Raw genomic sequence first — 19,218 nt, forward strand, 5'->3', positions numbered from 1 at the left:
TCCCCCACTGGCGGGTTTTCCCAGAGGGCAGCATGTCAGAGATACCGCATTGCTTGCAAACGAAGCTGGGAAAGTGCACACTTCCCTCCACACTAAAAACCAGACATCAGGGACTATAAAACAAAGCTGTCCCTTTTCTAACAGCATTAGCCTTCCTACAGACTCCTTGGAAGTCTGAGGCGTTCCCACGTATAATTATTTTCTTTACCTTCCCAAGAAAACAAATGCTGCTCTATCTTTTTCTTCCCCCTTGTAATTTTTATGAAACATCGTTTATTCTGGGAAGAAAGGCATCCAGAGAATCGGATTGTGTGCAAAGCTCTCTGAATTTCTCTAGGTAACCTTGAAAGATAGACTGCGTTTTCACGGTTTTTCAAGACTTTTTTTTTTTTTTTTAAAGAGATTAATAGTGTTTGAATGTACTGACAATCTAAAGCACTATTTCTGGTGACCGGCAACTCCTGGAGAAGGTAAGACTATTCTGGGTGCTGGTATTTTAAGGTAGTTAAAAATATGCCTTCATCTGGTTTAAACCCAAAAGTACTTCGTTCACTCGGGAAGTTTCAGTTCCTCTTCGCTTCCTTTTGTTTTTAGCTGGGAATCTATGCCGAGGAGCAAACACTTGATACTAATAGTGGAATGAGATACTGACCCCAATTATATAAAAGGAAGAAAAGTTTATGCTTAGAGAACAGTGAATAAGGGCAGCGATCATATTGATACATGTCTAGTTTTTCCATCCAGAAAAATCCCATTCTGTCTTTAAATTACCCCCCCCCCACCCGGGGTGTTACCTGAGAGGGAAGACTTTATGCTCCCTATCTTCTACCTTCAACAACCCAATATCTTCCACTCCTCAGTACCTCCCAACCATGGTCTTTGTCTTGGTCACAAATAGTCCCGTTTACTTCTCTGACCAAGCCTATTTAGTTTCTGTATTTGTTCTGCAATATCTTTCTGATTTTGGTTTGTGTATTACCACTGGCAACTATTGGAGAAGGAAACCCAGGGAAAACACGAGAAGGAAAATTTAACACTACACACATCACCAAAATGGTTCTCCTGGAAAATCACTGGAATTTACATCCACACATTTTATCCTTCTGTAGGCTTCTACCCCAGGGCTTCTGACTCACCCCTCAGATGCCTTCTGTCCAGGCTGAACCAGCTGTGATTACTCCAACTGACTGCTTGGAACCCTCTGCTTTTTCTAGTCCTCTTTAAAGAAATTTTTGCAAAAATAATATGTATTTCTTGGAGAAAATTTAAAAGTTGAGTACGTGAAAAAGGAAAAATGAAGATAAACCATTCTTAACAACCACCCAGAGATAATACCTATGTGTCTGTGTATAAGTGTGTATATTATTTCCAAATTTCCATTTCCCTTTTTAAAAAGTCTTCAAAATTAATCATGTTTTTATTTTTCAGGGCCAGCCATCTGTGCTTTCAAGAAAAAAAGTACATTTTCTTTCTTTTCTTTTTTCTTTTCTTTCTTTCTTTCTTTCTTTCTTTCTTTCTTTCTTTCTTTCTTTCTTTTCTTTTCTTTCTTTCTTTTTCTTTCATCCCTTTCTTCCCTCCTTCCTTTTCTTTCCCTTCCCTACCCTTTTCTTCCATTCTTTCTTTTTAAAAGATTCCTTCCTGACTGAAAGTATCTACACTAGGAAAAAAAAATCTCCTAAAACCTTTTTCTTGTACGTTTCTATATTGAGGAAGACGAATTTTCAGGAACCAGTAAGATGATTTAATTTTACCAGTGTGAATTTATCAAATCACTTTATTTACTTATTCTTAAAATGATATTTCCATTTGCTAATGCTAAATGGTCATTTTCATTACCATCTTTTTTTTCTCCAAGTAGCCCACATTCTCTCTTTCTCAAATACTTCTATTACATGTCACAACACAAAATAGAGGATTAGGAGAAGGAGGCCCTTAAAGATGAAAAATTAAGCTGCCATTCAGTTTTTCAGGGCAGGTGAGAGTTAACAGTGCTCAAAGGATTGGGCAATTAGCACACCCTCGGTGCCTTGCCTTAGAAACTGAGACACAAAACAATCTGTCAGTTTATCAAGCAAGGAAGATCACTTCCCAATTCATTCAAAAGAGAGGATAATGAAGAATTAAACTATTCACGGAGGGCTCGGTAGTAAACGCTTAAGAAAAAGAGCAGGACGTGGTATTGTCTATTAAGAATAGGAACAGTGTAACGAATCTCAAGAATCTAGTCGTAAAGCGGTTGATATTTGTAAAGGCATTCTATAGGTCCTCAGATTTTCTCTCCCTTAATAATATTGTTTTCTGTTTTCCTTCTTGACCATTAGGTGGCTTTATAATATTTATAGCTGAAAATATTTTTGAAACTTCATAAAATAATTGCATAAACAAATTCTCATCACACATTATTTTCACCTATCAGTTGGATAAAAAATTTATAATTTTAAAAGCAGTTTCACGTAGCCATATTTTTACTACTGTGCTGTCCATCATTTTAGTTTTTGTTCCTGAATTGACACATTTTGTTTATTAAAAAAAAACTCAATATGTTTCCTAGGGAACTTTTAATAACCTGTTACTTCTAATTGAAATTTTAAGTTAATTTATATATGTGAAGAGAAAAAAAATACTGACGATGTTGTAAGCTGATCCCTGGGAGCTGATATTCACCTGTGCAAGGTGAATAAAGCACTCTTGAGAGCCATTGAACAAAGTACTTACTCGAGGTCAGTAAATGGTACTTGTAGACCCTAGAAAAATCTAATTTGCATTATATGTTCCTCATAATTGAATGGATGTTTCAAATCAGGTAGAATCCCACAGAACTAAGTGCTACTTCTCACTTTTATGGTAGACGTTAAGAAAAGGCAGAAAATATATTCTAACATATCCCAGTGTGGGTTGGGCAATCTGTTAATTTTTGCCATTCACATTTGTTTGTGATTGTTCTGTCATTCTCTCAGTATGTTCTCTAACTCAAGTTGTTCTAATCACTGGGGCAAAGGGTAAGGCTCCGTGTTTCCAAAATCTTCCCCCAGTTAGCTCTATTGCACTCGTTACACCAACACCTGCTTTGTCTCTTGCCTCACACACTTGAGAATGATCTGGCTAGTTTGCCTGTCATATCTTCGCTATTTGTCTGCAAATTCTATGGGGGCAGAGATCTTTCATGTCCAACCTTTGGTGCCATTTTATACACTTCATATTTGATTTATTAAAAACTAGTTGACAGTCTAATTAATCAGGTTACTATTTTCCACCTGGTAAAATTTCTGTGCTTTAGGGAAAATGACAACAAACCCTAGTAACAAAAAAGGCACAGATGCTCATTGCAAGCGAAATGAAAGATCACCCAATAGACATAAATATTTGAAAGTCTGCCTTTCTGAACGCAGGTATCTGGCAGTAAACTCCAGGTATCATTTGAAAAAGTAGCTCTTTTAATAAAAGTTAATTTTATTTTATCAATTTAAGTTACTTAGTTATTCATATATAATTGACATAATTTATATTATATATAGTTATAAAATAGCAATAAATAAATTTAACAAATATGCACAAGTTCTATGTGAGGAAAACTTTAAGCTTTTGTGAAAGACACAGAAGACAAATAGAAAGTATAAACGTATTATTGATCAGAAAAGCCCAACATCATAGAAATATTGATTCTACCTAACTTAACCTATAAATTCAATCATGTCCTTATAAAAATAGCATCAGGACTTCTGGTGGAAGCAGCCACTTAACAATATTGCTTGAATGAATATAAATAAGGAAAATAGGTAGGAAAGTTCTTTAAAATAAAAATAGTGATGGAGACTAGACCCATCAGACATTAAAATACATTCCACTGTGTTAATCAATAAAATACTACAATAATCTAAATAAAGGCACAGATCTGTCTAGACATATTTATAGATAAATGTGGAAATTTAGGACTTTTTAAGATGGCAATTCAAACCAGTGGGGGAATATATGGATTATTTAATGAAAGGCTTTGAGACAGTGGGATATTTGGGGGGAAGAAAAGGTTTTGATCCACACATATTATAGGCATTAAAGTGCAGGAAAAGACAATGCAAAAGGGACAATCTGAGGTCGGCATCACAGCTCACATAAAGGGCTCCTAAAACTCAATAGAACAGTGGGCAAAGGATACAAATGGGGTATTTGTCAAAGAAGAAATACAAAAGGTTTTTAAACATACTCAGGTAAGTCCAAAAAACTCCTAATGAGAGAAAGGCATACTGAAGATACTATCAGATGCCAGTTTTAACATAATCAGATGGGCAATATGCTCAGAGAATGTGTCTGTAGAGACACAGGCACTCTCACGGGTTTCCCATGGAAGCAGAAGTTGTATGGCATCCATGGAGTGAAAGGTGACAATATCTTACAAAGTTACAAACTCACATTTCCTTTGACCTGACAGATCATTTCAAGGAATTATCACACTAATATACTTGCAAACATGTGGAATAGCATACCTGTATCTTTTACTCATTAAGACATTCTTTGAAATTCCAAAAGATTGGAAACCACTAAAATACCCACTTAATAGGGAACTGGTTAAACGAGTGAGGGCACAATCTATACAATTGAGTACTATGAAGTTGTATAAAGAACAAGGAAGTTCTTTAGGTACTGGTGTGACAAGATCTCTAAAACTACTACATAGAGAAAAATAGCACATTGCAAAATAGTGTGTACAATTTGGTATCATTTGTGTAAACTATTGTATGTGTGGGAGGAAGAATATATCTATGTTTGCAAGTGAGGAAAAATATATTTGTTTGTATATACATCAAATGTTTCTAGAAAGGATATAAGAAATGGAGCACATTGGTTTCCTTTGAGATACAGAATAGTTTGGACTCTTTAAACTGCTTATTGTTTTTTATGTGTTAAATATTGATTAATGATTCTTCCTGGTCAGAAGAAAACGCCTTTAAGTAATAACGTGTTGATATGCACTGCCTATTTCGTTGTTTCAAAATCTAACATTGACTTCGTGAAGTTTGTACTTCAAGATCTAAGTTGACATGTACAATAGAATCCTGTGCATCTTACAAAGACAGCCCGATATCTTACCCTGCAAAATAGTAACCTGGCTACATGCACACTTATTTTGAAGGAAGGTTTGCTTCTGACCAGCAGGATTTGCCTATCTTATTCATTCTAACCACCACCTTTTTAGTAACCATCACAGAAAAAGATGAAATATAGTTGTTCATTATGTCAAGGAAATAACCAATTAACTATTAGACAATTCAATAAGCTTTGTATAAATCTAGTGAACAGATGATATCTTGACTAAGTTTGATGAATTAATGTTTAATTCGTTTCTTGTAGAGCCATGAGGACTGTCTCCCCTCCCCCCATCCCCTGTGTAAATGTCACCTAGCTGCTGATGGGTGTCAGGACAGGACAATATTTGAAATCCTTTACTTAACACTGGACACCGAGTTCCAGTGACAGTGAACCAATGAAATGAATTTCCTGGGGTCTGTCCCAAGACGATCCTTTTGCTTCCAACCTCACCCCCTTCCAACCCTAGAGTTGAATGCACACCGCCAAACTCTTTAAGTCAAATCTTGTAATTGCTTCCAATTTGTCTGTTTTGCTTTTGGCAATTAACAAACTGAAATGTTATCATGAAGGAGTTCATCTCATTTATAAGACCAGGTTTTCCCTCCACTAAAATATGCAGGCACTCTGTTCTTTATTACCAGCAGGAGATAAATGGCTGGTTTTCGTTGCTGAAGAATATATAATGGTTAAAAAGTCACTTTTTTCCTCCAGCTCTACATAAATCACAGAACTAGTCAATATTTAATAATGCTTGCCTTGGTCTGGAGTCCCTTGATCACCCCTGTCATGTGTAATAGCTCCCTCTCCGATATCTTTGACATAAAAGCCCAGCTTTACTGCAATACTAACATGTAGAGGGTCATTACGGATCGACATTTACCTTAATCTGTGACTGCCAACCATGAACCGATAAATTCCAGCAGATTCCACTGGGAGAAATCAGTAAACTTCTCAGTGGAAAGAACTGAAGGAAAATTCTGCCGAGAACAGAATACATTTTCTACAAGGGCTGCTCTGCAAATGGGTTCTGACTTTTGAAAGTTCTCTTGCTGCGCAGCTTTGCAACATTTAATACCGTTTTGATGGTTTGAGAGACGGGATGACAACCGAAGATGACATGACTTAGAAGGCAAGCAGAAATTTTCTCTGCAAAAACAATGCAAGATTAAACACAAGGGGGAATATGGCTCTTGCATTATTCACCCAGCTGCCTTGGAGAAAATAGCTGGGCTGTCATGGGTCCGGCCTAAATGTTGCTTCTTTTTTTCAAATCGATCATCACTCCTTCACCTCATAATCTTACAAGTGCTTCACAGCAGAATACATCAAAGCCCTGATTGCATAAAAGAGGGACACACCAATCTTTTGAGGTGATAAGCTCAAACTCTTTCACTCAACTCGCTGCGCATTTGCTTGCCAACACAGTACGCAAATTACAACAGTCTTCACGTTCAGAAAAGTCTTTCCTTACTTGTTTTACACATTGAGGGTATGATTAAGCCCTGCAAATAGCTACAAACAGTTCAGAAACAAACGGCCTTAGAGCCTGGGGAACATCATTTTGTTAACAGTGTATGTGATTATAGCCACATTATTGCATATTGGTTACCAATTTAAAAAGAAACGCTGAAAATAACTCCTTTCAAAAATAGTACGGCCGCTTCTGAAAATTATAAAAGCAAACACTTAAAAAATAAAATTTAAGTTTCCAGCAGAATATACACCTGTGTTTTTCTATGATAAGGGGTTGCTTAAAATAAACTCCTACCTAACCACACCTAACCTAACTTATTGATACAAATAAGTAAGACAGACTCAGAAGACAAGGCGACCTAAGAGAGAAGGAATGTTTCACGACCATATTGCGCCATGTTTGATAAGCATAGTGCCTGATCTGGAAAAATGTGAGGTTTCAAGATTTATCCTCTTACAAGTTTTGTCTAAACATGGTAAAGTCAAGAAAGATACATCGATTGCTTCTGCTAAGCAGAACAATCTTTACCAGAAGTAAGGTTATTACTATGAAAAGTGCTAACAAAATGCATAGCTAAACAGAGCAATTGTTTTATGCATTTGCAAATGTACTTCTATTACAAGTTTCAAGGCTGTTATTTCCGTTTTGTAATGATGTTCTAAAAATCAATCTAAATCCTGATATTTAATAAAGTATATGGTACAGTGCCAGAAGTCAAAGTAAAAAAAAAAATCAGTTTTTGATATTACTTTCAAGGAGCCCAATGCTGTCTAATCTATGTCCAATTAATATCCTGGAACATATACCAACATAGTTTAGAAACGGCAAAATAGTCACAAAAGATCATTTATTTAAAATGGACTGCAGACTTAATGTTCAACTCTTTGCCTAAATAATGTGTTAGGTTTTCATTTATTAAGCAAGGGGAATGGATATAGACTGTAAAGTACACTGGTCTTTCTCCAACTTAAGTATGCATCAGAATCACCCAAAGTGTTTGTTAAAACAGAGTGCTGGGCCCCGCCTCCAGGGTTCCTGAATCAGTAGATGGGGTTGGGGGCTTGAGAATTTGCCCATCCTACAGTTTACAAGTTGAAGCTGTCACTGCTGCTCTGGAGACCACACAATGAGGACTCTGCCCTAACTCATCAACATAGGCTACTTTTAAGGAAAATACGGAAATTAAAATCTGTATCTAAAAGAAAGATGTCAAAAGAAAATGAAATGTTTTCTACTTATATTAAAGTTTAAAAATTGGAGGCACCGAGTCAGTGGGGGGGGCGCTCAGTCGGTTGAGCATCCGACACTGGATTTGGTTCAGGTGGTGATTCCAGGGTTGTGAGATCGAGACCCAACTCAGACTCCACACTGAACAAGGAACCGTGGAACTTGCTTGGGATTCTCTCTCTCTCTCTCTCTCTCTCTCTCTCTCTCTCTCTCTCCCTCCCTCCCTCCCTCTGCTCCTTTCCCAGCTCGCTTTTGATCTCTCTCTATATATAAAATAAAAAAATAGATAAAAATTAAAAAAATGATAAACAAGTTACCTTGATCTGCATAGAAAACCCCAGTGAAAAGGACTGAGTATGTTAAATGTCCATTGGGGTGAAAAGGTGCCTCCCATCTGACGTGGGCTTTCCGGGATCCCTCTGTTTTGACAAACACATTTACTGTTCCGTCAGGAGGAGCTTCTAGAGTTCGATTTTCCACCTGTGAGTATAAAAAGATTTATTTTTGTTTGCAAATAAAATAAGTGCATGCTTCACTTTGAGCATATTTCTTCAAAGAATCTCTTCTCCTGTGAAGTAAACTATTTTGACAGTAGCATCTTGTATGAATACTTCATTTTGTCAGCAGGATCAAAGCATACCTCATGTTTTCTTCCTCCTGCTGTTAAAGCTTAGAATTTGAGCTCCTGACCAAGGCAGTTGTTTGTGAATGTTTTCAGAATATGAGGATCAGCTCACACTGTGATTGCACTGATAGCCGTGCGTATCCATAGACTACTTCTAGGACCGCTTAGAAACAATTTTTATGCTATTGCAAAAGAGAAGAATGCATGAGGTCTATTTTCATAGGTTCTTGACTGGAGTGGTAGACGTCTGGGCTTTGCCAAAGGCCATTCCAACTTCCAACGGTATGCACGCATACTCCCGCACGTGCGCGCACATGCACACACACACACACACACACATACACACACACACACACACACACACAGAGTTCTCTGAGCTGTGTTGCTACCAGATACTTAAAGATGGTATCATGCCAGACATCAAGAAATAAATGTGCCTGAGTGATTCCATCCCTAAGGTATAATCACAAAAAAAAGTTGAAAATTTCATTAATATAGTGTTAAGAAACCTATGCAGAAAAGAGCAAAAGATGAATTAAAGAGAAGAACTTTGAAATAAAATGTAATCCCTAACTGCACAGGGGCCAGGAAGATTTTAGTAGCTAAATCGAGAAAATGACTAGATGACCAGAGGATGATGAAAGTGGCAAGAAATTAGAAAGGGATTCAGAATATGTTGGCCTCTTCTAAGAACTGGCTTAAATTTGTTAACTAATCACCACAACCTCATAAGCATCACTCATAAATGTTTGACCTTTTAAGGTTTATTGAATATGTTGATAATTTTGACCTTATTCTTAAAGTACAGGCTCATGCCTCACAAGAAGGTGATCAAACACGAAATCCTTAGGCAGGCAAATATTCTCAATTATGAAACCTTCATTTGTTAGGGCGAATACACTTTCCCAATTATGAAAATAAATGTGAAAAAGACAGAGTGTTAATTTTTAATAAGTATGAGGTCACGACATGTTTTATTTTCATCTGAGAAAGGCTATGGGGTTCTTTAGATCTATAACTCCTACTCATTATTATTATTATTATTTTTTAGTCTAATAGCTAGGTACAAAAAATGGTAAAGAAACTTGACTGGAAAAATATCAATGCATCATTTTAATATTTCATAACAATGCAATTGCTTTCATTATGTCTATGTATATAATTCAAATTATTGCATAGAAAATGATTTTAAAAGGGTTCCAAGTAAAATGAGATTCAGAAGTTGAAGAATTAAGGGCAATTCCAGATAATGATATTATTATCCTCAAATATCTGGTTAATTCAAAATGATATATTTTAAAAATTTCGTTAAGTATCTGGATAAATACCTCAGTTTTTATGCTACATTAAATTTGGCAATTGTACTATTTTGCTTTGACTCAATCTTTAAAAAAAAATTACCTACTATTTATCTACCTTGCCTTAAAAAAGAATGTGAAGAAAAAGATATAGTGGAAGGCCAGCTTGGCTTTTACCTGGAAACCTCCCTTGACACAGAAAATAAAAATTTTTTTGAGAACAAATGTGCAATGAAAACATACAAACATTTTAATAAAATTTTCATCCTTAATAAAACTCTTACCATGTACCAGAAATCGTTGTGTAAATATTTCATTTAAAATTTTACAGCAATCCCTTTTAAAGTGGGTGCTTTTCTTTCACCTGTTGTAATAGTTGAAAATTCTGAGGTTTCATAGAAGAAGTATGTTTCCCAAGGAGGCACAGGGAATAATAGCAGGTTTAGGGTAGATTTCCCATATAGGATTTTCTTGTGAATTGCATATTGCCATTAAGATTTAAATGTCCTAAATAACTAATTTGTTTCTTTGTGAAAAATAAATGTGAAAAGGTGAGTATGTGTGTATGTTCGTTTAGGTGTGTTTATGTGTAGAAATATACTATCATCAAGAAACCAAAGCAGCTTTTTAACCGTATCACACTGCAGTGACCTATAGTTTCACATTTCATCCTTAAAAGGGTCCTTGGAGAATTGATTCCAATGAATGTTCCAAGGCCAGACACAGTCATAAAATTCCCAATCTTAGACTCCACTAGGGTTGTCTAACGTTGGCTAAGTGGGGAAAAAAAGAAAAAAAAAAAGCCAAGTGATTATCCTATGGACAAATTCAATGCATCTTATTATAGAGACACAAAACGTGAAGGGTTTCTCTCTAATCTAATTCAACAATATCATTGAAAGCAGAGAAACCTTTTAAAAAGTAATTCTCTGTTGCATTTTCTGTTAATTTTTCATTATCTCCAACATTAATAAAACCCCAATTACTGGATTAAATTTGACAATGCCTATTAGCATCTTAAAAGTAGGATCAAAAGCATTATAAATTGTTTTTAACACTGATTTCTTGAAGAGCCAAATACACGTGTAAATGAATGAGAACTGAACTTGAAGATGGGTATAGAGCAGTTCATTCTTAATCACAAACAACAGGTCACAAACTTAGGCTAAAAACAAAACACATTGAGCTAATATTGCATTAAAATGGTAGAAATACGGGATATATGTATGCATTTTTATTTTTTAAGTATTCTATTTTATAGACTTTGTCCTTTTTACAATTTTTTCCCTTTATTATATCAACTTGCCGATTTTGAGGGTGACCCATACTACGTTCAGGACGAGAGCATATCTGTCACCAAAAACAGAGAATAGTATTCCCTGCATGCATGAAAAACAATGATAATAAATATATAAAAGATGCAAAATAAACAGGCTTCTCTTTCTAAAATCCAAGAATTATCATTTAAAAATGCTGTGAGGTGAGCAAAAGTTTGATTCTCAAAACTTAATTTGTCAATTTCTGCCAGCAAAAGATTTAAAAATAGAAACCATGACTTTTTTTTTTTATTTCAACAAAACATTTGTTATAACATTGGGCTTGAGATAAAGAATACCCTTAAGTGATGTACGTATCTGAATCTGTATTATCCTTCACGATTGTGGTAGATATCCAGGGAGATTTGGAATATTCATGTATGTAATCTCTTCAGGGTACAGTATGTACTGTAACTGGTACAAAAATATTTTAGAAATCACTCGAAGACCATAGGTTTTAACTTCCTGGCAGCATATAGTTGACTTGTTCTAAATAAAGACGCTGTTCAGTCCCAGTGATTAGAGATGGATCATTGACTTGGGAAAAGCATTTGCATACTGAGCATATGATAAAAAAAAAAAGTACCAAGAGGAGAAAATAGCTGCGCTTTACCCCAGGACTGAGTCTGGAATGTCTGAGGCCATGGCAGAGCAGGTTTTACAATCCAATTCTGTTTTCCCCCTTCTCATCAGGGCATTGTGGCATTTGATTTCTTAAGGTTAACATCGCCTACTGTCTTACCTGCACCGGATGCAGATCAATAACCATGTCCCCCTTGTTTAAAGTTGCCAGAACATCAAGGGACAGTGTGGGAGCCAATCCAGTAGCCAGAACCAATTTGCAGTTTGTATTTTTGAAAAAGTCTAGGTTTCGAGCTCATGTGAAGTGTGCTCATGTTTCTTTTTCTTTTCTTTTGAATGGAGTAGAAAAGCTGGCCTATTGCCATTCCTGCTTTTAAGAGTAAGTAACCATCAGAGGGTTTGAGCTATAAAATACTTAATGGCAATAAAGACTACAGCTCAGCTCCACCGATAGATGATGTTAGCAGTTTGGAAGGCAACCAATCTTTGCAACGAAATGGGAGGTGTGATCAAAAATAAGGAAGCCAAAATTAAACTGTAGAGCTGTTTTTCAAGGTAATATTTATATAATACACTCTTCAATGAAGACAGAGTGCATTAAAATGATAGAGCATTAGCAAACATTGCCAAAAAATATCTAAAAGTAATGAGCATTTCCCTTAAAAGAAGCTAAATCTAATTAAGGAAAATGCACAAAACATAAAATGGGATGTTTTGAACCTAAAGAATGTCATGCTAGTCTATGACAATTATGTACTATTGAGTTTTAAAAATTATATAAAAAATAAAGAGCACAATTTGTCAATCTCTTAACTGCTAATGAAATATAGATATACACTATAGATTTCTGAAATGTGGATATCAAAAGCTAATATCAATGCAATTTTAAATACTGTTCTTTGAAACTATATCACATTAATGATATAAATATATTTGATTCTAAGAGATGAGGCAAGCTCAACCTTTTAATTGATTGACCTACTTGCTGGGCGGTAATGTTGCCATATTTTGGCAATTATGGACTTTTAATTATTTTTACTTTTTACTCATAACTTACTTAGCTGTTGAGGCCATTATTAGAGAGAAAAACATCTACTCAAAATAAGTCACCCAATTAAACAAAATTGTATGTATTTCTGCTAAAGTGGCCAACTTGCCTTTAAAAATGTCAGTGAGATATAGATTTTGTCCTTCACTAGACCTATGGGCGGTCTTGAAATTTATGTTGAATATAAACTCTTTCTTACTAACTCTTAAGTAAAATTTTATAAAAAGAACATCTCCTATCTTGCTTGAAAGCCTAGCTGTGCAGGGAGTGAGTCACCACCACTTACTTCTTCCTTGATATTCCCTGTCATCTGACATTCGGTACATTCCCAGAATGTAAATGCACATACTCACCAGTGGGCCCAGAGCACAACCCTTGGCCGTGCATGCTTGGACTCTGAAGGAATGTAAGCTCCAAGGAGCAAATCCATAAGCATGACAGCTGAGTTCTGAGGAATTGTGAATTAATATACCATCTAGATATAGTCCATAGCTTGTGATAACACCTGGGAAGACAATAATTGGCTTTTAGTGTGACTTACGAGACAACAGCAAAGAACGTCTTAAGAAAGCAAGCACTTACTGATGGGATTTCTAATTTCATGGAATTACTAAACTACGGTATCTGGTATTTTCCCTGGTCTAAACCCTGTCTCTTTCGGAAGGATAAGACAGGCATTAAACCCTTAAATATCAAACTGTTAAGCTGATTAGTAGAGAGACAGAAATAGGACCTAAGAGTCCCAGTATGGACTCTTCCTATCACATCATGTTAGCTACTACTGTCTGCGTTCCAGATCAAATATGAATAGATTAAGTACATTTAGAATTTTTATTGCTTTCTAAAATGATATCCATAATCGATATGCTCTAGAAGTCAAATGACCTTATTTGTTAATGCATTGTATATTACTCAGGATATGTCAAGCACTGTTCTAAGCACCTGTTGTATATAAACTCCTTTTTGACCCTCTCCTAGCAGCATTACCAGAAGAGAGGCAGTGTTATTATCATCACCATTTTATAGATGAGGAAATCCAGACACAGACCTATTAAGTAACTTGCTCAAAGTCATGTAACTGGCAAGTGGTGGAGTCAGGATTTGAATCTGGTCAGGAAGTCTGGCTCCAGAACCCATGCCCTCAACTACAATATTTCATAACCTAAACATAAAAGCCAGGCACAAATTGCACAAATTCCATTCATGGGACAATCATGAATGTTTTGGAGAAACTATGATTTGCTGTTTGTAATGATCAATTAAATTTATATCAGAAGGAAAGTTATGTGTCTTTTCATGAAATCAACTAGTAGAGATATAAGAAATTACATGGTTATTGAATATAATCATTTGAATTATTCAATCAACATATTTGCATTTTAAAGGAAGATAGGAATCTATGTTCACTGGAATTACAGAATCCCCAAACTGATGAAGCATTATACTATGAGAAACAAAATTTTGCTTACGTGCCCAAATCAGAACCTCTTTCAAAGTAAAATTAATTTCACAGTGGTATTTAATTGCTTGACTATAGGATCCTGAAAGCAATCTTGACTCTTCCTCACCTGTGTATTTCTAGACCTCAGCACCATGCCAAAAACATAGTAGGCACTTAATATCTATTGATTGAATTAATAAATTAATGAACATGCAGCATAGTAAAAGTATCAGCATCCAATATAGAGGGAAAATGTAAGGCTACAGGAAAGACAGATACCTAGCTACCTGAAATATGAAAGGAGACTTGGTAAAAAGATGATATTAAAAAATAGCTCCAAGATAGAAGATTTGGAGAAGGAATGAGTTTTGAAACAAAAGATTCTAGTAAAGTCAAGGTTCCAAAGAATTAAGCTGGCTTCCAGGATGCCTCAATCTTAGACTAGGAACACCAGACTTGGTCTCATTAATGTCCTGAAGGATGATCAAACCTTCACCCATCAACACATCAGGGAAAGCATTACTGGTGGGACCATGACACCAGGAGCTTTTCACCAGTGTCCGTCCCATTCTCCTGGGAGGAAATTGCTCACTTCACAAACCTGCTCACGATGTTCGGCAGCACCATCATCTACAAATTTCTAGAATGCTGCACTCATTGTTGGGCTATCCTTCACAACTTTGCTTTTGATATGAAAATCAGTTTATAACAAGAGAAGTAAGGTGTGAGCTAACACCATAAAAGTTACTAATCTTACAATATACACCATCAACCTGTACCCTAAGATATTGCTGGAACAGCCTACTGAGACCTACATTATAGCCTAGGCTGGGTGATAATGCCTGTGGATTTGGGGGGAGGGGTGGTTCCTACAGGATGCTGCATCTGATTTTAACTAGGGGGTCAGTATTTGATGCTGGTTTTTCTTTAGTGAGAAATATAAAAATGAAAATCAAGAGAAGGTCCTCAGAGTGTTTCCTCTCACTATTACACTTAATAACCTACAGAAAATATTTTTGCTTTCTCTAGCCACAAAGAGGAATACTATGTTGCAGGCTGCAATTTAGATACCACTAAATTGGAAACTGAGAACATTACTTGGCAATTTGGGACCCTCATGCAACTACATCAACAGGCAAGAAAAAAAAATAGTACATAGAAATTAGCTTCCTGCTGCACACTGACACTAAGCATGTAAACCTTTTAGTAATGAAGGTTCAGGTTGCCTTACTAGGTCAAAAATCCTAAACAGATGAGCTACTGGCCGAGGGCAAAGGGAAGAAGTCATAAATATCAACTGTGACCTTATGCTAGTTATGGAAGTGAGAACTGTAGGTGTTACTATGCCTTATTTTTGCATATTACATAAAGATTTGTACGTAATAATGAATTTTCTCTCCTCCTTTTCCCTACTGATTTATATAAAGAAAGTTAGTGGGTATTCATTCTATCTTAGTTTTTAAGTTGCAGACAATCCAGGAGGGCTGTGTCTAAATTCAAGGGGGAATTCACACTACCCAGATGGGAATATGGTGACAGAGGGTGAGAGCATTTGCATTGTACAAAGCACAGTAGGATGTCAGGCAGAAGCATGTAGTGATTACTGCTGGTCACAGAAGGTAATGGAAGGAAGAGGAATGTGTACGGGTGCTAAGCTGGTTATTCATCGAATTCATCTACCTACATCCCCACATCTACGGTCTGCTCTGTATGCTAAGCCTAAGAGCCCATGCTCTACATTTGCGGCCATCTTGTTTGTTGGCTTCCTCCTTGATTTCACAATGGGAGGCACTGCAAGGAGGGCAGGAACAGGACGAAAGAAAATGTCCAGCTTCCAGTTCCGAGAGCTGAGGCTTTCGCTGACTGTTATGAGATCAGCAGAGGGGCAAAGCAGCTGTGGCCTCAAGCAGTCTAGGCAGCAGGTATGTCTCTTCTGCATTTCCAGCTTCTTCAGTAGTGGACTCTGGCTGGCACTGGAGCTCAGGCTGGGGCAGCGCCTCTTGTGGGTTCAAGCATCAAATCAGCAAATCCTGCGGCTAGCAGTTGCTGAGGCAGACTTGGAAGCCAGAAGACCGGGGAAGTTAGCAGCTCTCTGCAAATCACCTGTTTTGCTTCTACAGCCTTTCCAACGCATTTGTAACCAATTCCTTATATTAAATATAGTCTGTCTTGAGGTGCCTGGGTGGCTCAGTCAGTTAAGCACCTGACTCTTGGTTTCGGCTCAGGTCATGGTCTCATGATTCGTGAGTTCGAGCCCTGCATCAGGCTTTGCACCTACAGTGCCCTGTGGTGCAGAGCCTGCTTGGGATTCTCTTTCTCCCTCTCTCTGCCTCTCCCCTACTTGTGCTATCTCTCTCTCTCTCTCTCAAAATAAATGAACATAAATAAATAAATAAAGTCTTATTTCTAGCACATTTTCTGTTTTACTAGGTAGATCTTGGTCAGTACATCCTTCAGGATTAAAGTTGTTTATATTTAAATGAGCTAATACTTTTGAAATAAAGCTACTGCTCTGGCTCCTTTTCCCTTCTGAGGATAACTTTGTATGCGAGCCCTATGGCTACACAAGAAAAAGTACAGCTGCCAACATCTGTTTTCCTTTATTCTAGTATGACTGTCTGTGAGAACTCTGAGAATCCTTACAGAGAGTATTCAATTTACTGCCATTTAATACTTGACACACAAAAGCACAAGTGAATCAAAACTAAGAAATGTAAGATATATAGTGTAAAGCCAGTCACAGAAAATTTAAGAGAAGAAAAATGGATAAAATCACAGTAATAATAATGATAAGAAATTATGACGGGCCAGGCGCTCTGCTAAGCAATCACTTAATCCTCACCAAAAAAATCTTCTGTGCAAATAATGTGTTGCAGAAGCTCTTAAAGAAATTGTGAGACCCTTGAAATGCTATCTGCTTGACCTGCTTCTCAACAATGAGATAGAAAGTACCCAAATCAATATTTCCGTTTTCTTACATAATTGGGGAACAGGGAATTTCTTTTATGCTAGGATTATGTGCATAGTATCTAATTTATCTGACCTATTAGGAAATGACATATTTCATAGAAGTTAATTTTTTTATAACTAAATCTCATTCCTTAAGTACAAACTTTAAGAATCTTAACCATTTTTAAAGGAAATCTTTCTAGCAAGGACTCCACAGTACTTACCTGTGTTCCCACACAGACTATAATGAATATAATTGAATCATCTTGTGATGACTCAATCTGTGCATTATGGACGTCAAAGACTATATTCTCTAATTCAGTAACACCCTCAGGGACTGATGAGATATGGGGTACTTACTTAGGTTTCACCCTTCACATCACTCTGTGGCTGTACTTAATCCATTCTTGTGCCTGCTGTTTGAGTTCCTCCTCCTTCCTCCCTCACTGACAGTCTCTCAAAAATTTCTTCTTTGTTTTGTCTACCTGACTCGAGCAAGCCAACCCCTAGCAAGCTATGCTAAGAAACTAGATAACCATGACATCTGGAACTATGGATAAAGAAATAATAGACAGTTACTAAAAGAAGGGCTTAGAGTAAGATGAGTACATGGAAAATGAGCTGAGAATAAAATTAAGTGAGATTTGTGATAGTTAATTCAACTGCTCAGAAACTTTTTAGTATCTAGGATGCATCACCTTGAGAGGTGGGTAAGACTGAAGTCCATCTTGTGTGCAGGTGAGATCACACACACACACACACACACACACACGCACACACAATACTGAGTTACCCACTATTCTGTACGTAACCACTATTTGACAGCATTTGTAGGAAGAGTTAAAAAAATCAATTGTAGATCCAAATTGTAGAATCCAAGTATACACTGGGTGAAGATAGTCTAACCTTTAAGTCATATTGGAGACTTTCCTCTCCCTCCCCAACCATACCAACGCCATTACTGAGACTTATAGACTGTACATTCCCAATTGGTCTTCACCTATCTCCATACCCACGGCCACGGAGTCCAGTCTACCATCATCTCATACCTGAAAATAATAGCCACCTACAAGTTCTGATGCATTATTCATGCTCCCGTACAGTTCATTCTTCACACTGCAGACAGAGGGCCATTTTTCAGAACACATATCTGAACATGCCCCATGTAATCAGTGATCAATCAGGCCTTCTCTGCGTACTAGGAAGATGAGAGTTTCCCACCCCAAGATCAGGAAGCTGGGATCAATGTAAACATGTTGTGAGGATGGAACAGACCTGTGATGCTGGTCTCTCTGGGTTTTCTGCCCTAGCATCCAGGTCTTACCAGCTAATCACCGTATCTCAAGGTCAGGCCAAAGTGGGATACCATATGATTTAGAGCTGGTGTCTACATTTGCCACAAAAAGGAGCCTGAGACAAGTGTATTTCCTTTGATCTGGTTTGGGTAAGGCCATTAACTCTAAATTCCTGAGTTAAGAACATACAGCCAAACTTCCTGGTAAATTTGTAGACAATAAGAGATGCAATTTGAAAATAACAATCCATTTCTTACCAAGATATGCAGGCAGATGTCATCACTTGTCCTCATTAGTAGACTTTTCGATGTAAATAAAATTAGTATTATATGAAATATTGTATGATTCAGTTCTAAAAACATACATTTAGTAAATAATAAGTATAAAATATGCACTAAGACAACAATTTGCATTGACTTCAGATTCCCAAGGTGTATTACAATAACTAATGAATATAATCCAGTGGAAATTTTAAGTGAAGCCTAAGGAGACACTTCTTTGAGTAGAATACAGGACACAGATGAGTAGCTTTGGGAAAACTAAAATGCTAGGTTCTTAAAATGCTGTGTAAGTGTTTTTGAAATTATAAAACACCTTATTACTTAGAAATATACTGAACACTTACTTTGAATCAGACAATAGGCTATACGCTTTATGTGAATCATTTCCATTAACAACACCAAGAAATAAGAAGTGTTATTTGCCTTGTTGTAGAGTTAAGGGAAGGGAGTCTTAGAGAGGCTATTTCCCAAGGTCACGCAAATCATTATCAAATCAGGGTTGGAACCTGGCAATCTCATCCCCCTACTGCCCCTGTTCCTCTTCATTTGCAGCCTAACTTTCTCTACTAAAATATTTAGGAATTCCTCTCAATTTAA

At 36.7% G+C, this 19,218-nt stretch overlaps 1 protein-coding gene across 2 annotated transcripts in view; it reads right to left on the reverse strand.

Moving 5' to 3' along the window:
- USH2A (usherin) overlaps nt 1–19,218 on the reverse strand; it is a 745,506-nt gene that overhangs the window by 316,696 nt on the left and 409,592 nt on the right. For both annotated transcript variants that reach the window (XM_058701414.1, XM_058701413.1), the window contains 2 exons: nt 13,009–13,160; nt 8,104–8,266 (listed from right to left, as the gene is read on the reverse strand). In XM_058701414.1, the coding sequence (XP_058557397.1) occupies nt 8,104–8,266; nt 13,009–13,160 (315 nt within the window). The remainder of the gene's footprint in view (nt 1–8,103; nt 8,267–13,008; nt 13,161–19,218) is intronic.

This window comes from Neofelis nebulosa, chromosome 15 (genome assembly GCF_028018385.1).
Source record: "Neofelis nebulosa isolate mNeoNeb1 chromosome 15, mNeoNeb1.pri, whole genome shotgun sequence".
Lineage (NCBI taxonomy): Eukaryota > Metazoa > Chordata > Mammalia > Carnivora > Felidae > Neofelis > Neofelis nebulosa.